This window comes from Camelus bactrianus, chromosome 9, assembly GCF_048773025.1.
Source record: "Camelus bactrianus isolate YW-2024 breed Bactrian camel chromosome 9, ASM4877302v1, whole genome shotgun sequence".
Taxonomy (NCBI): Eukaryota; Metazoa; Chordata; class Mammalia; order Artiodactyla; family Camelidae; genus Camelus; species Camelus bactrianus.
In genome coordinates this window covers 46,978,117-47,003,821 of record NC_133547.1, presented here as the reverse complement: position 1 = coordinate 47,003,821, position 25,705 = coordinate 46,978,117, and the positions used below count along the sequence as shown (strand labels likewise).

At 39.2% G+C, this 25,705-nt stretch overlaps 1 protein-coding gene across 1 annotated transcript in view; it reads left to right on the top strand.

Annotated features, from left to right (window-relative positions):
• Positions 1 to 25,705, top strand: part of SPAG17 (sperm associated antigen 17) — a 192,200-nt gene that overhangs the window by 164,221 nt on the left and 2,274 nt on the right. The window contains exons 37-47 of the mRNA XM_074370283.1: positions 186 to 299; positions 822 to 867; positions 2,970 to 3,069; positions 3,291 to 3,338; positions 6,056 to 6,155; positions 6,903 to 7,005; positions 8,702 to 8,833; positions 14,385 to 14,521; positions 19,991 to 20,175; positions 22,117 to 22,177; positions 24,996 to 25,140. Coding sequence (XP_074226384.1) covers positions 186 to 299; positions 822 to 867; positions 2,970 to 3,069; positions 3,291 to 3,338; positions 6,056 to 6,155; positions 6,903 to 7,005; positions 8,702 to 8,833; positions 14,385 to 14,521; positions 19,991 to 20,175; positions 22,117 to 22,177; positions 24,996 to 25,140 — 1,171 coding nt within the window. The remainder of the gene's footprint in view (positions 1 to 185; positions 300 to 821; positions 868 to 2,969; positions 3,070 to 3,290; positions 3,339 to 6,055; positions 6,156 to 6,902; positions 7,006 to 8,701; positions 8,834 to 14,384; positions 14,522 to 19,990; positions 20,176 to 22,116; positions 22,178 to 24,995; positions 25,141 to 25,705) is intronic.

The following is a 25,705-nucleotide window of genomic DNA, read 5'->3' as shown; positions in this document are numbered from 1 at the left end:
TTTTTGCTTATTAACATAATAAGGAAAAGGCTTTCCAGATTGTTTAACCCATAACCCATTGCTGAGCATTGTGAATGTAACATATTCTTAACCTTTTTGTAGTATTTCAGGTTGATGTTGACAATTTGGAACTCTCGCTACCGTATTTCTGGGTTTTATTGATTTCTTTTATCCTGCCGATTTAGGATTATATAAACCATATTCTAAAGAAAGAAGATGAGCTTCAGGAAATGACAGTTAAAGATTACAGAACCGAGGAGGAAAGGGGCAATGCAGCAGATCTCCTCAAGCTAGTGATGGTGAGAAGGAAATGTTTCGTACGCCAGTGCTTTTACTCAGTATTAGATGCTTCAAGACAAAATATTATAAATAATAGCTGTGTCTGCCACTTCCAGGAAGCATTTCCCTCCTTATAATTTCCTATTTCTGTGGAATTCTGACTTTTTATATGTATCAAATTTTCCAAATGCTTTTTAGGCTCTTCCTTAAATCATAAATAATTCTAAAGGCTCTTAAATAAAATTTTTACTGTCTTCGAAGAAACTGACTTTCGTTGCAGTGTTGTATGAATTCATGAATGAAATAGGAAGGAAGAAAGAGCAATTTCTACACTTAAAATGATTTCCATTTTTAGAAATTTGCTAATTAAAAAATAACTAAAAAAATCAAATAACTTTCTGTATCGGCATTAAAAAACTAATTCATTTTATGGTTATTTCCATAAAAGATCAATTAGAGCACATAAAGAACCCTTCTAAACAAAGTAAATTTTGTATGTAATATATTCATCACCGTTAAGGAATTCTCTGTTTTCATTTCAGTCTTTCCCTAAAATGGAGGAAACTACAAAAAGTCATGTTACTGAAGGTAATTACATTTAATCTTTTCTGCAAAATGTCTGCAAATGTCAAAGGAACAGTTTTAAATACACTTCTCATTCTCTCATTTGATAGCAAAGTACCGTGTATGTATTTCTGTTGTCATATTGGCCGTGATGTGTTGTGATGATTTATTTATATATTTTTTCCTGCCCAAATTGTAAGATCCTTGAAACCATGATGGCCTCTAATTCCTCTTTAACTATCACAGGGTGAATGAAAAAAGTTGACATTTGTCTTTTAAGTTAGCCTCAACTTGTATTTAGAACATAGCAAGCATACGGAAAAGAAACAATTAATCAATCTACACTCCACCCCCAACACACGCAGACTCAGAGAACTCTGGAGCAACGACACAGCTGTCACCAAAAAAAAAGCCTTGTACCGTTTTCCACAGTAAAACAGTCTCCTTTTGGAAAACACATCTATTTGAGGATTTATACAGCCCTAACAAAGTTGGTTATATGGTTTCATAGTTCACAAAGACAAGCAGCGGAGAACTTGGTGGTTTGGGTTTTCTTTTCTATTTTGACCGTATGACAAAAGTCAGAAACTGGCAGCCACTGGCTCCCTTCAGGCCACAGATGAGTTTTCTGTGTCCCCCACAGTGTTGGCTTGCACAGCCGTTTCTATTGTTTTGGATATCTGAATTTTCCTTTCCTTGAATTGCCCTGGTGTCACATGATGACGTGTTGGAGGTGATCGGCAGCTGCCCCCTTAGAACGGCTGTGAACGGAAGACTCCATCCCACCTGCAGAGTCCCCCTGTCCTTACACTCTGTGCTCACTCCTTTGCCTAGGCAGCCTCTCGTGTTAGGGTTGCCAGATGTCCCAAATAAAAATACAGAAAGCCCAGTTAAATTTGAATTTCATCAAACAGCAAATATTTTATACTCTAAGTATGTCCCAAAATAACGTGGTATATACTTATACTAAAAAATGACTTGTCGTTTATCTGAAATTCAAATTTACCTAGATGCTCTATACTTTATCTGGTAACCCAGTGTTGTAGCATTTGAGTTTGTAACCTCTGGTGTGAGGGAACAAGGACTGTAGAGATAAATTTGCAGGTTGCCTGATAGTGAAGGACAAAAAGCTTATTTTTCAAACAGACAAACGGATGCAGGTGTCAAACAGAGTCCTGCATGTTTACAGCTGCTCCTGAATTATTAATAGTGGTGATCCTAAGTCAATAGTCCCCAAAGCACTTCCTTGAAACACTAGTCTATGAGATAGCTCCAGGGGAAAAAAAAGAGCTTTATGATAAATTAAGTTTGGATGGAGGGTAGAGGGGAGGGCATAGCTCAAGTGGTGGAGTACGTGCTTAGCATGCACAAGGTCCTGGGTTCAATCTCCAGGACCTCCTCTAAACATGAATAGATGGATAAACCTAATTACCTCCCCCCTCCAAGATAAAATTAAAATAAATGAATTAAATTAAAGTTTTTTTAAATAACAAGTTTGGATAATGCTGTGCATTGCCTTATATTCTCAGACAGCCACAATGCACACTAACTAATGAAGGGTCCAGAAAAGTCCTACAGTAATGAAACATACTTAGTCCTGTATTAATCAGTGTTTCCCTGGCTCATATAACCATGGCACATGGAACCTTTTTACTTTTATCTCCTGTTAACATCCCACCGAGACCACGTTCTATGGCATAAACTTTGAGAATTACTGTCCAAATTATCAAACAACCATGATATTATATTCAGATCCTTAGGTTTAGATCCTTAGATACCGTTTTTTAGAAAACCGATTTCTATAAAATGTTTAATTTTTTTAAGTTCTGGTGCTTCAGATGTGAAGAAATTCAATTAGGTAGAACATGGACTCCCCTGATGATGTAGGACCAATAAGGTGTCACTACATTTTACATTTTGACTGTAAGATGTGTGTTCTCTCGTAGGATATTTCATACAGAGGCCTGTTTCCTATTATATGGCAGCTGGGTCCTGGAAATTCTAGTAAACACTTGATAGATTGAACGTAATCTCTTAGAAAACATCTCAAATGAGTCATTTGGTACCGATTGTGTGTTGTGCTGTAAAGAAGTGAGGATAAAAATTTAAAGCATCTATTTTTTAAGTTGCAGCCCACTTAACTGATTTATTCAATCAGTCTTTGGCTAATACACCAGAACGTCCACCAGAAACATTCGACACAGATGTCTTTGAAAAGAAGCGGAGGTAAGCTGACCCAATAATGTGTTCCAGTGAGTCTTCAGCACACAATGATCCAGGAGCTGGGGGAAGGGGCAGGTGTCACACTGGGGGGACTACACTGAGGAATCTCAGCCTTTCTTCTCCCACACTGTTAACAATGTATCGTAGAGGTGGTTTTTCTTTCATTGTTTGTAAGCTGAGAGCATTGCCTTTTTTATCATGCTTTTTCCTTTCCTTTCACACAGGCACACAGAAACAGTAAAGCGCTGGAAAGAAAAGATAGCCCAAAAGAGGTAATGTTCTCCTGAAGCATACACATAAGCATGTGAAAAGGCCCAGTTTTGTGGAGTCATAGAATTTTAGAATGGGATACATTGAAAGATCCTATCGTCCCATCTCCCTGCTATTCTTTAAACCTCTGCTGTGTTTCTGCCCGGGGGTCCTTCATCTTTTGTGCAGTGATGTTATTAGCCTTTGGTGAAGCCCGTTTGACCATTAGGTAGATCTTCTCTCTCTCCTAAGCAAGGAAGCTCTCAGGAAGTCTCTGTGCCTTTGTAATTCGAATAGACTAAGAAATGTTCTCGAACTTAACGAAGAGCAAAGTCATGAACATTCAAGGATTCTTATAATGTACGTGATGAATGCGCTGTAAGCATTATGTGTTTCAGTTTCCTTTCAGTCCGAGCTGAGTCTTCCAACCCCAGCTCTCTCGCCATAAAGAAAGGAAACCAAATATATTTATTGAGTGTATCGTAGGACAGATGGCACTATTGTACACATTTGTGTGGCTCCTCTCCAGAATATCTCCCAAGATGAATACGCTTCTTAATAAAAATGTCTTGGTTACCTTGTGGAGTGTGTTGGAGAAGTGGTGAGATAAGACCTTCAGTCTCAGGGACCACCCCTCTATGCAAGGTCAAACTAGAGGGTATATGCTTTCTTAGAGACTCTCCTTGAAAGTGATTCTAAGAGCCTGGAGATAGTGCATGCCTGGGGCGGGGGGGAGTGGGAGGATGGGGGACACTTGAGACAGACTTCCTTTTCATTACATATTCTTTTATGCTTTTTGAATTATGTGCATGTGTTCTCCATTTACATTTTTAAAAAATTTTGAAACTAACAAATGTTGAATTTTAATCCATAGGTAGGTAATGGCAAGCCAACCAAAGTTTTTGAAGAAGGAAGTGAAACATAATTAGATAGGTGTCCTAGAAAGAGAAGGGATGGCAGTCTGGAAGATGGATCGGGGAGGAGGGTTAAGGAAGAAGAACATTTTGAGGATCTAGGAGGTGGTCACCACGTGTCAGACGCCATGGAAGAATCAGAAAGGAGAATGAGAAGGGGAATTTGGGCCTATCATTTGGAAGGGTTATTGATTTCTTTGGTGAGAACAGTTTTAGGAGAGTGGGAGGCAAAAGCCAGGCTGCCAGAGACTGATGAATCCAGTGAGGCAGTAGAGATATTTTCAGGAGAAATTTTTTAAATAAGATGATACTTGAATGCAGCCAGTATTTCCAGAGAGGCTGTCTCAGATAAGAGAAAGGGCACTGGTCTTAGAGCCAGCAGACCTAGAGTCAGCTCCAGTTTGATTACTTGCAGACTGTATGATGCCCACTGGTTGTTTTACTTCAGTAAAATTTACTTTAAGAATTCAGTTTGCTTATCTATAAAGTGAGAACGGTTAGACCACCTAATATCTAAGCTCTCTGTCAGTTCACCACCACCTGACATGCATGTGCACTTACCAAGGTCATGGGCTTGGGGGCAGGCAACCTGGGTTTCAATTCAGACTTCACCTCTCACTAATTATGTGATTTAGAGTAGGTTATTTCTCTACACCTTGATTTTTTGACCAGTAAAATGAGGATAATAATAGTAACTCATAGAGTTACTATAAAATTAAACGTAAAGTACTTTGCAAAGTTCCAAGCACGCGGTAAGCACTTAAAAATGAAAACTATTTCAGATGGGGTAGGTTCAGCTACAATTAACAGACAATGCCCAAATCAGTGCTTTATAAGAAAGAAGTTTATTTTTTCTACATGGAAGAAGTCAAAAGTGGGCAGTCCGTAGTGTGCAATGCCACAGCATCATGGGGAACTAAGATTCCTTCTTTCTGTTCCATCATTCTTAGCACATGATTTCCATCCTCAGGGTTGCTTCATAGTTGCAGAATGACTGCTGCAGCTCCATTCATTTCATTCATAATTTAGGAAGTAGACAGAGAGATGAGGCAAGAGCAAAGGGAAAGCCTTCCTGCTGAGCTAACCGTTTTTAAAAGCTATCTGGAGCCTCACCCAGTGACTTCAGTTTACTTCTCACTGGCTAGCCCACTATACAGGGAAGGCGGGCAAGTGTAGCTTTTAGCTGCAAAATTGCCTCCCCAGTATGCAATTCCCATTCTGGAAAGATAGTTAGTAGGATTATCATGATTGTTTTTTATTTTACTTTGTGATCACTAATCACATTCTTCATAAGCCATTCCCCAGGTTTTAGTTTACTTGCTACCACTGCTGCTGAAATTATGGAAATCAGTAGACTAGCTGGCAGTTAAAACTCAGAGAAATGGAAAGACATGCCAAAAGGGCAACCATGTGGTTTGTAGCCTTTTGAGACCAACTGGTATCATTATTTCCTGTCTTATATAAAAGTCTGATTTCTGAGGTAGGAAATGTGCCTGATTCTAGAAGAAGTAGAGAATGAACTCAAAGTTAACAAAGAAAAAAAGAAAGCTTGAGTTGGGTGGGGGATGTAGCTCAGTCGGGGTGGGGGTTATAACTCAGTGGTAGAGTGCATGCTTGGTGTGCACAAGGTCCTGGGATCAATCCCCAATGCCTCTGTTAGGAGGAAAAAAATTTTTTTTAATTCTTTTTAAATGCCCAAGTTAAAGTTCTTATCAGTTTTACTATTAGTGATCTCCGTTTTCTGTGGGATTGAGAGGTAAAACACAAGCAAATAACATTTTAAAAAACTCTGTCTTCTTTTGCATTGTTCTGGAAATATCAACTAGGAAGGAAATTGAAGAAACACAAAATTATCTAACGGAAATAAGGAACAAAGTAGTATCACCCTACTTCAAATCTGAACTGAGCAAGTTGTATCAGTCTCAGGTAATTGAATGTAATTAACAACAATGGAATTAAGAGTCTTCATAAAAGTCAATGCAATGCCTTTGTTATTAATGTGACCTACCTTTCCTGATGTTGTTTCTTTCCTACTTCAACCGCCAACCCATCAACCGCACTGGCTAACCCATACTGTTTAAACCCATGTCCTCATAAGCATATGAGAGAAATTCCCTGCAGTGTGATTCTGCAGCTTCGCCTCCCTTGCCTGCATCATCACTGTTGGTTACCTTCTCCCATCTCCTTCAAGCACCCCCTTTTTGTAGGTTGAATTCCCCCTGTTGATGATCATCCTCTGATAAATCCCATTTTGAAGTTTTTATTCTGTTAAAATGTCCTCACCCCTTAGCTGCTGAGGCAACACTGAGAGACTGTGAGTTCTCGGAAGCTCACAGAGGCAGGGCAACCATCTCCTCTTCTATGAAACCTGGACACTCTCAAGCAAAGCGAGTATTTTCACGTGTTTAGAACTCCCTGTGTTTCTATGAAAATTCCAGATGCTATTATTAACCAGAGGCTGCCCGACAAGAGATGATAGGAAATTATGACTAATTAACAAAAATCTAGAATTGAGTGAACCAGTCTCCTGAAAAACTTGTAGTTTGCAAACTGTATTTTCAGGGCCTTAAAAAGCGTGCTTTGCATCACTGCTTGCCAGCTTAGCCTGCTGGCAAGTGGTAGTTGCCCTTCAGCCGTGCATGAGTCTAATAAGTCTTTGGTTTTTCCTTGAAGTTTAATTATCTGGACTCCCTTTCCAAAAACTTGCCTCCTTTTACAAAGAAAGACGAGGATGCAAACAAGGCAGCTGTTCGAAGTACATTCGATCTTCCTCAAGGTAAGTTGTTTCCGTAGCACTTAATCCTGTTAACATGCTTAAATGAAGAATATCTAATAGTGGCCTCTGAGAACAGAACTATTTCCTTCCACTTTTTGCCTCAGTAATAGCTAATGACATAACGTACTGTGACCAGTATATTACAGGTTTGTCTCAGTTATATGAGGAAACTGAGAAGTAAATAAAATTTAGTTTCCATCTTGGGTGCTTAAAATATACTGGAAAGCGTTCAGAAGACCTGACTAATTAAAAATGATGGGAGTTATGAAAGGTTGCTGAATAGATCATTCACATGATTTCAAAGTATCACTTCACACATTACCTGTTAATTAGAAGGACGAGAATGTGCCTTTACAATGGAGAGAGATGGCATTTTCCATCTTAACCAAGTGTTCAGACTTCTACCAATTGTGAGACAACCTCGCGTTAGGTGCTTTCTCATATAACGCAGCAGGAATTTCCTAGGACCTGTGCAGAATTCTCACCAAAAGTCCTTAACCTGAATTGAACCAAAAAGAAACAATCAGACAAACCCAGAATGTAGACAGTTTATAAGACAACTGGACTCTTCAAAAAAGTCAATGTCATTAAAAGGAAAAAGATGGGGTGGTGGTTCTGTGTTAAAAGAGACAGGAGAGGCATAAAAACTACTTGGAATGCATAAGTTGTGGATGCTGAACTGAGGAAAAGAACAGCCTTAAAAGAAGATATTTTAGAGCAATTGCATGAGTTTGATTAAGGGACTCTATATTAGAGGGCACTGTGGAATTGCTGGATGTTTTCCTGGGTGTGACGGTAGTGTTGTGGACATGTGGAATATCCTCATTTCAGGAGATGCATGTTGAAGAACTTAGGGATGAAATGAAATTTAGTCCTTCTCTGTAATAAACCTGGCAGTTAAAATACTCAGATAGAGGGATTTTTCTGCTGTACAGTATAATCCCACAAATTCAGCTGCCTGGAATGAGCACAGCCAGGGAAAACATCTCATTACCACAGAGTCTGCGGAGTGAAGCTCAAGTCTTATAAATGTGATGGGGTGAAGTCAGGGATGAAGGTGGAGGGTGCTCATGCTGCCACTTGCACCCCGGCAGATGACAGTAACCAGTGGAGCCTAGCCCCTCTTGAAAGGGGGCAAGGCCCCATTTTTTTCAGCACAGTCCTGCGGGCAGCCACACCATTTAACCAGCTTGGGTACACACACAAATTGAAACGTATTTGCATCCCCAGTTTAAATATTAAACAAATATTTAAAGTTTGTTTCCTATTGTGCTGATTTCTTTGGGATACGTTTTAATAAAGAGCTACAGTTTCATAGTAACAAATAGATTTAAGGTTGGAAATGTAAAAAAAAAAAAAATTGCATCTCAGTTACTCTTGCCAGTTAAAGTAGACCAAATTACTTGGTCTCTGTTTCATAACCCAACAAAATGACAACTACTGTGTTAATCTTAAGGCCCAGAAAGAACCAGCTAGCTCCCAGGGAGTGTGTCTCCCTGTTTGTTCACGGCAAACACTGCATCATATACTGAAGAATCTCAGCCTCTTAATGGTTTGTTTCCATTTAGTCTTTCTAAAGAGGGTTGAGGGGAAAAGCACCTTGTTCACTGTAAAGAAGACTATAAACATTAGTAGTCATTGTATCATTATTGTCCAGAATATCAGTTTAAAATATTTGTTTTGGGTTTTATTCTAGATTCCCAGACAAATAAAGTTGCAGAACAAGAATCCTCAGATATGCTTAATCTTCCAAAATCAGAGGACCTTGTGGATACCAAGGAATCTGCTAGCCAGAAACAAACAAAAGATGTAACAACATCTACCAGCGGTATGGCAGTCATCTTCTTTATCTCATTGCTTCCCAAAACTGAACATCATGTCTTTTTGGAGCACCAGAGATGGGACTGGGGGTTGGGAGTATGGTTGTGGTTCCAGAAAGAGTTCTAGAGGGGCACGGATCCTGGACCTATGAAATTTTGCAAGGCTTCTTTAGCACCTCAAAGCATCTCAGAAAATATTTTGAGAATGACAAGACCCAGATTGAAGGAAAGAAATGACAGGTTTTTTAGACTTGTTATTTTATTATTTTAATTTCATTCATTTTATTTTGATTCATTTATTACATTATTTTGTTTTATCCATGGTTCTAAGAGCTTGTGTGATTTACTTAAGGTCAGGAACCTGGTAACTTTTTATGAGCAGCCAGGAATTTGGTAGTTGGACTTAGAATTACCTATTATTTCAGTACTTTCTTGGTCTGCAGGTGCTGGAAGAGAAAAAAAAATGTAATCTCTGTCTTACACAGCACATCATCTCATTGGGGTAGCAGAAATTGAAGTATGGAATACTATAGAATAATATCTAATTCTCACGAGGTCACACTACACTGATTTCACTGAAGTTAATTCAACTAAATGTGATAGGTAAAAAGAAAAAAAGAAAGAAAGAAAGAAAGAAAAACAGACTAATTTACATTGTGTGGATAAATTTGCGCCCCTTGATTCCTGGTCATGTTCCCTATGGGAAGCCAGATGGGAATCTGACTATGTGTCTTAGTTCCCTCTTATCAAGGGAGCATCTTGCCACATTTATGGGTAAATTAAGAGATTTATCTTACAGAAAACTTTTGCCTTCCTGACCTAAAACTTATCTCTTCTATAAGGCTTATTCATTTAGGAGGTAATTTATTCGATGCTCATTGTGTATCCGATGCCAGGCATTGTTTTAGGCATGGAAATACAGCAATTAAGAAGCCAAAGTCTTAGGGAGCTGAACATACTATGGGCAGAACTAGACAATAAATGAGGAAACAAATCAATGAGAGGAGTTCAGATTATAATAAATATTGTCACGTAATGTAACAGTTTAATGTATGGAGAGTGTCTTGGGGAGAGGCACAGCTCTGGAAAGATGAGGGGACGGACCGCCTGCTGCTGCCCTCAGCCTCTGCGCAGAGCTGGCCGCCGCTCACACACTCTTTAATGGGTCCAAGCAAGAACTGCAGCTGAGCTCCAAGTCAGCGCGGCAGAGAAGTCCGCTCCACCTCCTGGGAAGCCATGCTCAGAGCCAAGTAAATAAAATCATGCTCTGAGAGGACCTAAAAGCAAACAAAAATGTTCTCAGGCATAAATAGTATAGTCGGCCTCAGCATAGAGACAGAGAACCATTACTGGTTCTTCAGTTGGTCAGGACCTGCAGTAATTTCAGATGATACCACTAGTAAGACCATTCCAGTCATTCAGATATTAAATATACCTCTTTATCAGCTGGTGACCAGCTGTGACTCCAAGCCCCTCAATCCCCCACCCCCCAATCCTGGAGAAGCCCTGGGTAGGCTCAGTGGATAATAATCCATCTGTTGTAGGAGGCAGTATGGTATAGGGCAGAGCTCAAGCTCTATCTGACTCCTAGTGAAAATAGCTTATGACTTATATAATGATGTATATAATTATACAATGTCTTATATAATGAAGTGTGTGTGTGTGTGTGTGTGTGTGTATAACTTATATAAGGCTCTACTTGACTCCTCATATAATAACTGTGTTACATTGGCCATGCTGTTGAACCTCTCTGTATCTTCCTGTTTCCTCTTCTGTAAAGGTTTATACATCACAGGGTTGTGAGGATTAAATTAGTTAGCATATGTAAAATGCTTACAGCAGTGCCTGGCTCATGATAAACTCCCGATCAGTATTTACTGTTAATGATAATAGTATGAGTGATTATTTGGTACACATTAGACTGGTAAAATGCATTCCTATAAAACAATGATACACATATGGTAAGAATACAAAGAAGACACATCGAGTCGTGAGGATGGTTGCCTGTAGGCAACAGTGACCAAAGGGAATACGTACGTTAGAACACTGATCACTGAGCTCCACCCCCAGAGATTCTGATTCTGTTCTGGTCTAAAATATGGTTTGTCTGGCATGTGGCTAGGGAATCTCTGTTTTTTCAGAGTCAGCCCAGGGGATTAGGATGCACAGATGAACTAGGACACACTGGGTAGTTGTCCAGGAAAAACTCACTACTCTTTCAGAACACTTCTGCAATCAGATATGCGTGGGTTTATCTCACACCAGGCAATTCTGCAACACCAACTGGGTGTCCTACAATTCAGTTTAATTCTGACACTAACCAGAGTTAGAACAGACTCTGTGGGTTAAGGGCTAAGTCTCACAAGGCTACCCCCTGCACTTCAGATGCCGATTAGAAGTCCAGATTGTCACCTGTGCTTCTGGCCAACCACTTGTAAATTGGGGTTCCCATGACTTTGCTAGCACAGTGCTCAGAACTCATATAAAGGATTTGATAAATGGCACAGATGACTAGCCAGATGAGGAGGTACATAGGGCAAGATCTGGAAGGGTTTAGCACAAGAGCTTCTGTGCCTTTGGAGGTGGGGTGCACCATGCTCCTGGCATGTAAATGTGCTCACCAATTTGGAAGATCTCCAAACCCACTACTTAAGGGATTTTTGTGGCGGCTTCATCACGCAGGCATGGTTGATCATTAACTCAGTCTCCATGTCCTCTCTCCTTCTCAGAGGATGGGGATGGAGCTGTGAAAGTTCCAAGCTTCTGTTCATGGCTTAGTTTTTCTGGTGATCAGCCCCCATCCTGAAGCTTTTCAGGAGCCCACCAAGAGTCACTTTGTTAGGTCAAAAGACACTCTTATCACCCCAGAAATTCCAAGGGATTTAGAAGCTCTGTGTCAGGAATCAGGGTCCAAGACCAAATATTAAAACAAAGATGCTCCTAGTACTCTTACCACTCAGAAAATTACAAGGGATTTAGAAAGGCTGTGCCAGGAACCAGAGGCAGAGACCAATGTATATTTTTATTATCTCACACTGTCAGGAGTGTGCTCCTGGTGGAATCTGACACACATGGGGACACATTCCAGCCCTGCCACTTTTCAGTTTCTTGGACAAGTTTTTTTTGTTGTTACTCTTATTTTTTATTGAAGTTTAGTTAATTTAAAGTGTTAGTTTCAGGTTTGCAAGAAAGCAATTCGGTTATACATATACATACAGATACATTTTTTTAGTTCTTTTTCTGTTACGTCTTATTACAAGAAATGAATATAGTTTCCTGTACTATAAAGTAGGTCCTATTGTTTATCTATTTTATATATCGTAATGTATATCTGTTAATCCCAAACTCCTAATCTATCCCTTCCTCCTCCTTCCCCACGGTAATCACAGTTTGTTTTCTGTGAGTCTATTTCTGGCTTGTAAATAAAATTAACATCAGTTTCCCCATATGTGAAAAAGAGATACTACCATTATATTAGTTAAGACTCTTCAACTTGAGAACTGAAACTCAAACTCATTAAACAATAACAAAAAAGCCAGGGAGTGGGGTGTTCATTGCTTATTAGTACTCAAAAGCAAACCACAGAGAAGTGGCTTTGGTGCTCGCCCAGGGGTGATGCAGGCACTCAGGCTTTTCAGGAGAGTGTTTGTGTCCGATTGCCTGTCCCTGGGCGTCCTCATTCTCTCCATCTTGCCCCATTCTTAAGTCATCCCAGTTTGGTTTTATCCTCTCATACAAAAGGCAGGTAATGTCCATGTGGCAGGGACAGGACCACAGAGGTCCAGGATTCTGATTCTTCCAGATCCATAACCTGATGGGCAAGGTGGACTCACCCCTGTCAGCTTCAGTGGAAATATCCCAGTAAAGGGCCCTCGTTGGCCTTATATGGGTCATTTATCATCCTGATGTCCGGGGTCAGGGATGTTGTGGCACCAGAAGTATGTGTGGTAGGAGTGAGTATGGAGGTGGGCAGTGGGGTGAGTGCTGAGCATACAAGATTACAGTCACCATGACCCTCAGCTCAGACGGCTGAACTGAGATGCTCTGTATAAAAACATACGTGTGGTGCTCCCCTGTGGACAGTGGGCACTCAAGTATCGGTTCCCTTCCCTTTCTCCTCTTGATTTGAATTCAAGAAAGGATGTTTATAATATATAAATATTTATACATTTTATATATTTTACATGTCTATAATATTTACATAATATACATACACAGACATATATACATATATATGTATTCTTGAAAATTCCAAAAATCCTTCAGATCTGGTATGATGGTTGTAAACCTTAGAAAAAAACTTCTGCTAGCTTATTCCTTTCTCTCTGTTCCCTTTTTACTTGAAATAAGTTTATTTTATGGTCATCCCATTGGAATATTATGGTTGTTGCTGTTAACTGTTTATATACCTTTAGCATAAATACGTCAATATTTTAACCTTGGCAGATCTGTGAGTTTATTTAATTCCCTCCAGGCATGGATGAAATTAAATGTTAGCATTTAGAACACTGAAACAAGAAAGTTGTGTGAATTTTTTTCTTTTAGGTTAAAGAGTCCAACTTTAAGAATAAATTGCAAAAACAGGGAGAGAGAGCTTTTCGTAAAGAATCAAAATTAATTAACCTTAGAAACAGAAAAAAGGAAGAAGAAATGAAAATGTGTTCAGCACTGGCCACTGTGCCAGATCTCTCTACTTAGATCATCTTAGTTTATCTGTGCAACAATCCAGTGAGAGGAGGGTCAGGGGTTCCATGCAGCACCCAGGCTCTGCCTTCTGGGAAGTCTAGAGATACATTTAGAACCTCAAGAAAGGATATTTAAATTTGATGATCTAAAACTTATTTCTTTTTTTATTGGAGTATAGTTGATTTACAATGTTGTGTTAGTTTCTGGTGTACAGCATAGGGATTAGTCATACACACACACATACACACACACACACTTTTTCACTATAGGTTATTACAAGATATTGAATATAATCCCCTGTGCTGTACAGTAGGACCTTGTTGTCTATCCATTTTATATATAGTAGTTTGTATCTGCTAATCCCTTAAACACAATTCTTATTTAAACCTCCTGGATATTTGGAGAAATACACACAGCTGTGTAGATTATCTACTTTTGCTCACTCCTTCACCGAATCTAGTGATCTAAGGATTTACTTCCCTGGCGTAATTTGTAATTACTACACCACTTTTTCAAACTATTAATTTACTAGTTGAAACGAAATTCTTAAGACTTTTTCCTTATTAGTTTGTACCTTGTTGATTTACATGCAGGTCACTCAACTTCTTAGACTCTGATTTTCTTCATTTCTTTAAAAAAGATGATGCTAATAGCACCCCCTACCTCTTATGGTTATTGTGAGGACTAATACTAGGTAAAATCTCTGTAAAATGTAAGGAGAGAGTCCCAGAGTTAATAAGAAGCCTTTGTTCTTTAAGAAGGAAAGGAGAAAATTTCCCAAGTTGGTTCTATGTTATTCTCTTTTCTGGTATGACCCCGAATGTCTGTGAAAACAGTATCCACATGGTGTAATTTCAACATTCTCTCTAACAGAATCAGAGCTGTGTATGCCCCTGAAAATTCCCACGCAGTCACTGCTGCAGAATGTGGCAGGACAAGCCAGGAAAGAGAAAGTGAGGCTACCTCACTATTTGCTGAGTTCCAAGCCCAAGTCTCAACCTCTCGCAAAGGTAAAGCAGACATGGAAACATTTCCCAGAGTCAGTCCACATTTTATGTATTCCTGGCTGATCCAAGTTGTTGATTTCCGGCCTCTGTGTCCTCCCATCTCACCATGAAGGCCTTCAGTCAAAAGAGAGAAACCCAGGCTGTGCTTTGCTGGAGCCAGCTCATACAGGCTTATGTGAGGAATTTTATGAGCCAGCGGTTAAGCCGTCACTAGCTTGAATCAGCCAAGCTGGGAGTGCTCAAACCATGGAAATTGGCAAATGCTACTGATGATCAAGCTTCTTTTTGGAGAGCCGGGTTACCAGCACACTGTTGGCTCAGGGGCTCATTGGGCACCTTTCTCATGACTCTTAGGATGAAATCCTGATGACTTAGCATGACCACAAGGCAAGGCTCCCTCACCTTGTCCCAAGCTCACTACACTTCACCCATTCTGGGCTTCTCGTGGTTCTTTAAAGGCACCAGGCTCCTTCCTCAGAACCTCTAAGATTAAGATTCCATCTCACATCTGTCAGGAAGCCTTCCTTGAGCCCACCAGTCAAGTTTTGATAGTTATCCTTTAGAAATTTCATGCACTGTGTTCATTGCCATCAGAGAATTTATGGCCATGTGTATAGGTGGCATGTGATAGGAGTGCTTCTCAAACTTAAAGAGTTACTTAGTGATCTTGTTAAAATACAGATTCTGACTCACTGGCTCTGGTGTGGGGCCTGAGAGTCTGCAGTTTTAACCAGCTCCCAGGTGAGGTCAGTGCTACCAGCCTGGAGAATAACAGGGCATAGGGCAGTGGTTCTCAAAGTGTGATTAACTGACTGGCAGCATTGGCAACACCTGAGAACTTGTTATGAATGCACATTCATGGGCCCCCTCTTAGATGTACGGATCGAGAAACTCTGGGGGTGGAGTCCGCAGTTGATATCTTAACCAGTTCTCCAGGTAATTCTGATGGGAGCTGAAGTTTGAGAATCACTGACACAAAGGAAAGAGCATAAACTGTCAGGCAAACTTGAGTTTAAAACTTTACTCTTTCATTTACCATTTGAGCAAGTTATCTGTCTTTCAATTCTCTGAACTTTTTCAATTGAAATAGAGTTGACAGACAATACTGTGTTAGTTTCAGATGTACTACATAGTGATTTGCCATTTGGTTACATTATGAAATGATCATCATCATAAGTCTAGTAACCATCTGTCTCATGTTAAAGTTATTGCAGTAGTATTGACCATATTTCTTATATTACATCCCTGTGCCTTATTTATTTTATAACTAAATGTTTATACTTTTTAATCCCCTTCACCTATTTTGTCCCACCCCCAGTCCCCTCCCTCTGGCAACTACCTGTTTATTCTCTGTATCTATGAGTCTGTTTTCATTTTGTTTTGATTATTTTGCTTCTTGGACTCCACATATAAGGGAGATCATACAGGATTGTCTTTTTCTTTGAATTATTTCACTTAGCATAATTCCCTCTAGATCCATCCATGTTATTACAAAAGAGAAGATTTCTTTTTTTATAGCTGAGTAATATTTTGGATATATATTTATGCATATGATCACATCTTCTTTATTCATTCATCTATCAATGGACACACAGGTTGCTTTCATATCTTGGCTGTTGTGAATAATGCTACAGTGAATATTGGTATGGGTATATTTTTTCTAATTAGCTTTTTTGTTTTTTTCAGGTAAATACCCAAAAGTGAAATTGCTGGATCTTGCGGCAGTTTCTATTAGTTTTTTTGAGGAAACTCCATAGTGATTTCCACAGTGGCTGTGCCAATTTGCAATCCCATCAACAGTGAAGGAGGGCTCCCTTTTCTCCTCATCCTCCCCAGCACTGGTTATTTGTTGTCTTTTTGATGACAGCCATTCTGACAGATGTCAGGTGATATCTCATTGTGATTTTGATTGGCATTTACCTGATGATTAGTGATGCTGAGCATCTTTTCATGTGTATGTTGGCCATCTGTATGTCTTCTTTGAAAAAAAGTCTATTCAGGTCCTCTGCCCATTTTTTAATTGGGTTGTTTGTTTTTTGATGTTAAGTTGTTTGAGTTCTTGGTATATTTTCGATATTAACCCCTTATCACATATATTGTTTGCAAATATCTTTTCCTGTTCAGTAGGCTGCCTTTATTTTGTTTGATCATTTCCTTCACTCAGTGAAAAGTTTTTTACTTTGATGGAGTCTCATTTGTTCAGTTTTGCTTTTGTTTCCATTGCATGAGGAAACAGATCTAAAAAAAAATGTTACTAAGATTGATTGAATGTTGTCAAAGATTGTACTGTTTATATTTTTTTCTAGGAGTTTTATGGTTTTAGGTCTTACATTTAAGTATTTAATGCATTTTGAGTATTTTTGTATATGGTTTGAGAAAATAATCAAACTGGAGCTGCCCAGTTTTCCCAACACCATTTATTGAAGACGCTGTCTTTCCCCCATTATATAGTTTTGCCTCCTATGTTGTAGATTGGCTAACAATAAAGGCATGGGTTTATTTCTGGGCTCTCTGTTCTGTTCCATTGATGTGTGTGTGTTTCTTTTTGTGCCAGTACCATACTGTTTTGATAATTATAGCTTTGTAGTATAGTTTGAAATCAGAGTTCATGATACTTTCAGCTTTGTTGTTCTTTCTCAAGGTTGCTTTAGCTATTAGGGATCTTATATGTTTCCATACAAATTTTAGAATTACTTCATCTAGTTCTATTTGATCTAATTCTGTGAAAAATGCCTTTAATATTTTGATATGGATTACACTGAATCTGTAGATTGCCTTGGATAGTATGGTCATTTGAACAATATTTTTTCAATCTATGAGTACAATGTATCTTTCCATTTGTGTTATCTTCAGTTTCTTTCATCAATGTCTTATAGTTTTCAGAGTACAAGTCTTTTACATCTTTGTTTAGATTTATCCCTAGGTATTTTATTATTTTTGACTCAGTTGTAAAGGGGACTGTTTTCTTAATTTCCCTTTCTGATAGTTCGTTATTAGTGTATAAAATGCAACAAATACAGATTTCTGTATGTTAACTTTGTATCCTTTAACTTTACTGAATTAAGTTATCAGTTCTAATAGTGTGTATGGTTTTTTTTAAAAGATTCTACAGTAATGTTTTATTATACTTGCTTTATCACTTATCTATCCTTCTATCTATCCATTAATCCATCTTGTTTTTTGATGCACTTCAAAGTAAATTGCAGACATTACTGCACTTAGCCCTAAATACTCAAACATGCAGATCATAAGCTAGAATTCAATGTTTGCTTATATTTTTCCTCAATATATAATTTACATACAATAAAATGCAAAAATATTAGGCATGTATTTGCTGACTTTTGATAAATGCAAATATTGTGTAACCCAAATTCTTATTACGATATGGATTATTACCAAGTTCTAATAGTTTTTGGTAACGTCTTTAGGATTCTTTATATATAGTACCATGTCATCTGCAAATAGTATTGCAAGTAGATGTAAGTATTGCCACCTTGGCTTTCTTTTCGTTTTCATTTGCATGGAATACTTTTTTCCATCTTTTCACTTTCAGTCTGTGTGTGTCTTTAGATCTGAAGTGAGTCTCTCGTAGGCAGCATATAATAATTGGTCTTGATTTTTAATCCATTAAACCATTCTTTGTCTTTTTATTGGAGCACTTAGTCCATTACATTAAAGTAATTATTGACAGGTATGTACTTACTGCCACTTCGTTGCTTTTTTCAGGTTGTTTTCATAGTTCTTTTTTGTTCCCTCCATCTTCTTCCTTTAGTCTTTTCCTGTATGATTTGATAACTATCTTTAGTATTATGTTTGGATTCCTTTCTCTTTTTTATATGTGCATCTGTTACAGGTTTTTGGCTTGTGGTTATCATGAGATTCCTATATGACAGCATATAGCCATTTATATGATAATTTTAAGTTGATAATCTCCTAAATTTGAACATAGTGTAACAACTCTTCATTTCCTCTCCACATTTCATATTTTTGATGTCATATTTTACATCTTTTTGTTTTGCATATCCCTTAACTACTCCTTGTGCACATGTATAATTATACTACTTTTGTCCTTTAACCTTCTTTCTAGCTTTAAAAGTGGTTGATCTACTACCTTTACTGAATGTTTGCCTTTACAGTGAGATATTTTCCTTTTGTAATTTTTATATTTATAGTTGTGGCCTTTCCTTTTCTGCTTAGGGAAGTCCCTTGAATATTTCTTGTAAAGCCAGTTTAGTGGTGCTGAACTCTCAGCTCTCGCATGTCTGTGCAACTCTTTATCTCTTCTTCAAATCTAAATGATCGCCTTGCCGTGATAGTATTCTTGGTTGTGGGTTTGTCCTTTTATCACTTTGAGTATATTGTGCCACTCCTTTCTGAGCTGCCCAGTTTCTCCTGAGATGTCAGCTGATGTCTTGTGGGAGTTCCTAGTTGCTATTCTCTTGCTGCTGTAAGATCCTCTCTTTATCTTTAAGTTTTTGTCATTTTCATTGCCATTTTAATTAATTTAATGTGTCACGATATGGACTTCTGTGGGTTAATCCTGTTTGGGACTTTTTACTTCCTGGACTCAAATATCTGTTTCCTCTTCCAGGTCAGGGAGTTTTCAGCTATTACTTCTTCCAATAAGTTCTTTGTCTCTTTCTTTCTCTTTTTCATCTGGTTTCCTGTATTGCAAATGTTAGTATGTTTGATACTGTTCCAGAGGGCTCTTAAACTATCCTTATTTTTTTTAAGTGTTTTTCTTTTATTCTGTTCAGCTTAGGTGATTTTTACTACTGCCTTCCCTACTGCCGATCCATTCCTCTGCATCATCTTGTCTACTGTCAGTTCCTTCTAGTGCAGTTTTTATTTCAGTTACTGTATTTTTCAGCTCCATTTGATTCTTTTTTTCCTAACTCTTTGTCGAAATTTTCACCATATTCATTCTTCTCCCGAGTTCAGTGAGCATCTTCATAATCATTATCTTCAGCTTTTTATTAGCTGGATTGCTTATCTCCACTTTGTTTAGTTCTTTTTCTGAGGTTATGTGCTGTTGCTTTATTTGGAACATATTTCTGTCTCCTCATTTTGCCCAACTCTCTATGTTTATTTCTGGGTGTTATGTAGGTTGGTTACATTGCCTAATCTTGAGAAGTCAGCTTATGTAGGAGATGTCCCATGGGCCCAGCAGCATGCTCCCCTCTAGTCATAAGATCTGTGTACTTGAGGGTGCCTTTATGTGGGCTGCATGTGCCTTTCTGTTGTGGCAGGGCCTACCACTGTGGGCTCGCCGGTAGGCAGGGCTGGTCCTGGCCCAGTTGGCTGCAAGGCCCTGCCTTGTGTGGTAGCTGTAGGCTGGCTGGAGCACAGAGTAAGCTTCCTGCATGGTTTGCTGCATGGCCTGGGGTGGGTTAGGGCAGAACCTTTTTCTTATATTGGGAATGCAAAATAAAACCATTTTATTATATTTCATTGCTTTTTCCTCAATACAAGGTGCAAGATTCTGTTGGAGGAAGAGTGAGAACATCTTCTGTTGCATCTGCTGCCATTAATAATGCAAGTTCATCCCCTTTTGGATTCCACCTTCTCCCACCCTCAGTGAAGTTTGGAGTGCTCAAAGAAGGACACACCTATGCAACCACTGTAAAGCTCAAGAATGTTGGAGTGGACTTATGCAGGTGAGGTCAAGGCTCCAGACTCTGCCCAGATCACCTCCCCTACTCTGTGACTTTTCTTCGGCTGCCTACTTCAGTGAATGTTTATTGAACTGAACTGTTAAGTGCACCTTAACTCTTGAATCTCCACATCATTCATTCAATCATTTATTCACTAACTCATCCATTCATTAATTCTTCAACAAATCAGTATTTACCAAGCCTCAGCTATGTTTAGTGCTTCTTTGCCTTCCCATTAATTATTATTCATACTTCAGTAGAAGAAACAGAAGACCTGATCTGCACTAGCAAAAATTGAAGGGGAAGTTGTATACGTGTTACAATAAATAACACACAAAACTTGAAAGTCTGTTTCTCAAATCCACCACCAACTCTAATACCAGGTACCATTTGTTTGCACTTTGTGATCTCGATGTGATTTTAATTACATTAATCCTGCATAATTGAGGCAAAAAGGAAAAAAATTAACCCTGAATCATCAGGGTCTTTCTGACTCTGATGATGTGACTTGGAATTAATAACAAATACTTTAACTCACAGTCTGTGCTCCCAATTGAAAATATACTGTATCTGGCAGTCAGTGACTAGAAAGAATGAGTCGTTAACTTTCAGGTCAAAACCAATAGGATTTTAGAGCTTGTAGAGACTCTTACAAAGGGATAAACTGAGTAACTTGTTTTAAGGTCTTACAGGCTGCAGCGAAGGTAGATCTCAGATCTCCTGCCCAGTTCCCTGGAGCACCTTGCTTTGTCAACACAGCTGTGATCACTGCTTCTTGTGGGAGATTGGTCCTTCCCATTGGGTCAATATACCATCTCTACCAAGACAGCTCACAGTTACAAAATCTCCTCTCTTCTACTTTGAATCATACTTCAGGATTACGCAGGATTTTTTTCCCCTCTAAAAAAAATGGAATAAATGTTTATTTCAGTTGCAGAGTTCGTGTAAGTGGTAAGTCCTCCAAGCATGTCTGTGATTCTAGACTCAGGATTGGAGATCAGATGGAGCAATGCTACGGGAGCATCCAGCTGAAAAGATCACTGTCCCATTTCAGTTGAGGCAGATCCTCAACTTCAGGAATCACATTCACTTCCTCAGAAAGAACCTGAGAGGGACCCAGGCCACCAGATCAGATGTTACTGGTTTTTCGGTTTGTTGCCAACAGAGTGGGTGGGGAGAAATCGAGAGGCAACCTCAAACTATTAAAACTCATCCATGCAGATACTGTGAGTCCAGGACATAATTTTAGCGTTAGAGATTTCCCTCCTCCGCTTGCTCAGTTCAGCCGCTGCAGGGCAGACAGCAAAGCTGATGGTAGAGGGTGTGGGATTGCGGTCGACGTGGAGGTAGGCTTTCCTCGGCACGTTAATTTACTCCAGGGCTTTAACCTTCAGGCAGAACCCGCAAACCACAGGAAGGGGAGGTGATCAATAGGCACCACGTGTGAGCACGGGGCTTTTCAACTTCTCCAACGTTTTCTGAGCCTTTTCTGTTTCTCTTCTCCCCAAACACGCAAACCCCATACCACGACAGAGCAAGACTGGCTTCCACGCTCCACTGCTTTCCAAAAGAGCCTTTATTCTTCAGCTTAATGATCTGGCAGTCAGCATTTGTGTTCACGCTGGCGGCCACGCTGCGATGCACACTCCAGCCAAACATTCACAACACTCTGCCCGGGCCCCAGGCGCTAGTCAGCATCCGATAACAAAGGGTGGAAACGTGTTGGAGTCTGTTTGACGCCGATGAAAACTGTTGGAAAGGCAGTTGTGAAACAGGCTCCAGATTCTTCTTCCAATTGAATATTATGTTGTTTTTCTAATGGTCTGGACCTCGCCCTCCTGTGTAGGGGATATTAACACCTTCCTGCTTTGATTACTTCCTAGTGCATTCGTGCTCGTGTTTTTCGTTATGACATAAATGTATTCCCATCTTTTTGCCTGGTAGGTTTAGGGTGAAGCAGCCCCCTCCCAGCACAGGACTGAAAGTGACCTACAAACCTGGGCCTGTAAGTCCTGTGTTCTGTCTGTTGTGTGGGTCCATGTGTGTGCATACGAATATGTGTGTGTTTCCAGTGAAGTGACCTTTTAAGTCATCCTACCCGTTCCGTTTAAAGCTTGATGTCACTTACTTTGTGTAACAACCATGAGCATGCCCTGTGTGTAAATAGAGTTTAACTTCCAGCTATGGAAACATTTCTGAAGTTCACTTCACTTGTCCCAATGCTGCATTTCTGTACAGTTGTATGAGAATATATACCTTTTAAAAAATTAGTTATGATTTAATACACACTTGGGAAGCTGATAACCTAAAGATATCCTGTAACAAATCCTTCTACAAAGTGAAAAATCCCTTGGAAAAATAAATATCTCATTCTTTTTATTTTATGTAAATCTGGTTTGTTCACTTGGTATTTGCTGGAGAATATTACTTAAACATAGTAGCATATTTAAATTTACGAGCTGTCTTATTTCTTCAAAAATCTCTGGAAATATAAATTTTAAAATGTCAACCTGCTCTGATTTTATTTGATACATTCCTACAAATAAGGTGTTTAGTATAAAAAAAGGTGTGTTGCCACTTACTTCAAAGTATAATTTTAGAAGTGTAGTATGATGCCAACAAAAGGTTGCCTCAAAATGTAATAAAACCACACTTGTAAATCTTAACATTTCTTTCTTTTTCTAAAGGAACTTTTATTTATTTATTTATTTGGTGGGCATAATTAGGTTTATTTATATTTATATTTTTATTGTTTTGGCTCCCCGTCAGGGAATTATTTTTATTTTTAAATGGATTATTTTTAATTACTGGGGATTGAACCCACAACCTCTACATGCTAAGCATGCGCTCTCCCGCTGAGTTATACCCTCCCCCCTTAATATTTACTTCTTGGTCAGTGTACCATCTGGCTGATTTATCACTCCTTTCATTTCACTAAAATACTTTTAAGTTCCTCCCATATGCCCAGGGTACTGGGGATGTTAGAAATGAGTGAGACACATAAGAAGCTTACAGAGCGGGGCACATGGTGGGCTCTCAAGAGATGTGTGATGGAGGGACAGAATGACGTGAGAAGTCTGGTGGGTACGTGAACCGTTCATCACAGATGGGGGTGTGCACGGGCTCGTGAGAGCGCTGAGCAAGGGCATCCCGGTCCATAACCGGCTCACAGTGCTCACTGAAGCCCAAGATCTTAACGCAGCCACAGTTCTTGTATGTTGGGAAAAGCGCGAAGTCAGTTGGCTTCTTGTCATGACTAAGCCACCAAGCAGCTCGGTGGTGGTGTTCGTTAATCCTCTGCACCTTGTTTTCCTCATCTGTGAAAGGAGCTTAACCTGATCAATTCCTAACCCTCTTCCAGTTACAATATCTTAGCATCTATAAAACAGAGGTATATAGGCTGCAGTTCCAAACAGAAATACATCTGGGGACTAGACCCACTAATCCATGAGTACCTCTCTGAAACATTTCATCACTGTGCTATGTCCAAGTTTCAGAACCTTCACAACATAAAGCAGAGACATGGTCAAAGCAAGCTCTTCTTCTGCTGTTCTGAGAAGTTCGCAAGTCTTTCTCATTTAAAGTAGGGATTATGCCAAAATGACGGCTGGATCCACCTTTTATGTACCAGAAAATCAGCTTGTATTCTTTGAAGCTCAGTCTATGCTATTTTGTTTGTTTTTTTTTCTCTTTAACAGTAGATTTTGGCTCTGGCAGAAATGTAACCTGCAGATTTCTTCGTATCTAAATCTAGCCACCGTTCAGCTTGGTTCATTGCCAACACTAAATGCATGTCCTCCAAGGGAGGGTGCAGCAGTGTGATGGCGGTACTCCCGCCCCACGTGCAGAGTGTCGTCACTCCCCAGCCCGGCTCTGACTGTTGGGCTTGGAGAGCTAACGGTCCAGGTCTCAGAAACAGAGCTGTTGGAATTCTTCCAGCATGCAGACGTTCACAAGCACAGTGCTGAAAAAACTGAAACAGTTTTCCACTCTATTATTTATAAAACTCTATTGAAGAAAAAACAAATTCCGTTCGTATCTAATTGCTTTCCATGTGGTAGTTTCTCACTTGTTTTTTTCAGATAACTGTTCTCAAATCCTCTTTGTAACCCACCTCCTCAAGAGGCAGCTTAGAAGTACAAACCGCTCTTTCTTTCCCGGCTAGTGTTCTTTTCAAGGAACAAGGCCAGAAGCCCAGTCCTTGCTGTGTTGCGTCTTCATTGTATATATCAGGTTTCTTTTTTGTTGATATGAACTTCGTCTGTGTAGCTTTCAGATCTAAGCAGTTTGGCATTTAAACTAATTCTGTCTCCCTCTACTGGCTTGGCCAGGTTACAGGTCCTACACTAGGAATACAGTAAACCAAGGTGCAGGGCTGGGAAATTGTGGTGTTCACCCAATCTCTTAGATTAAATTTAAGATTAAATTTATATTTCTCTTGGAGTAAGTGTATGTATCATTATCTGCAAGGATGACAATAATAGAGACTTGCTACTGATATTCAAGAAATAGCACAATTATAGACATTATAAAAGTTTGCCCTCAGTGCCCCCTCCTGCACCCTGGCATTTAGTTTCCTTATGCTTTTTCCTAAATAGCCCCTGCTTCTCTCCTTCAGCAGCATATCCTGGGTCCCACTTGGAATTCTACCTAACTAATCTGTGAAGTAATTCTTCTAAATGCTGGAACAGCAATCATTCATTAGTGACAAATTTACAGATGAGAAAACAAGATCAGAGAGTTTAAGTAGCTTGTCCAAAGTCATGTTAAAACCAAGGTTAGAACTCATTCATGCCTGATTCTAAAGCTACGTTGTCTTGTAGGTGGCAGCTGGTCTGCAGACAGAGCTGCAAGTGGAGTTATTTGCCATGGCTGTCGGAGAGGACGGCGCCCGGGGGTCAGCACACATCTCCCACAATATTGAGATTATGACTGAGCATGACATCCTCTTCTTACCCGTGGAAGCAAATATCCTTCAGAGTTCCATCTGAATAGTCACATGCAGTGCAAAAACTACATTTGAGTAAGGAGAACACAGAAGTCAAAATGCTGTTGTCCAGTCCCCTCAGATCTGCACTCCGTAACTCCATTTATTCTATTTTTAAAACCAGAGAGTTAAATTTCTTAGGGCAAGGACTTGTCTTCATTCATCTTTTTTTTTTTAAATTTTATTTCATTCAAGTACAGTAGATGTACAGTGTTGTATTTCTGGTGTACAGCCTAATGATTCAGATAATCCTTTTCATAGTCTTTTTCATTATAGGTTATTACAAGATACTGAACATAGTTCCCTGTGCTATGTAGTAGGACCTTATTGTTTATCTGTTTTATATATTGTAGTCAATATCTGCAAATCCCTCCTAATTCATCCCTCCCCTACTCCCCTTCTCCATGATAACCCTAAGTTTATTTTCTATGTCTTTATATCTCTGCTTTGAAATAAGTTCATTTGTATCATTTTTTTAAGATTCCACATATAAGTGATATGTGACATTTGTCTGTCTCTGACTTAACTTCACTTAGTGTGATAATC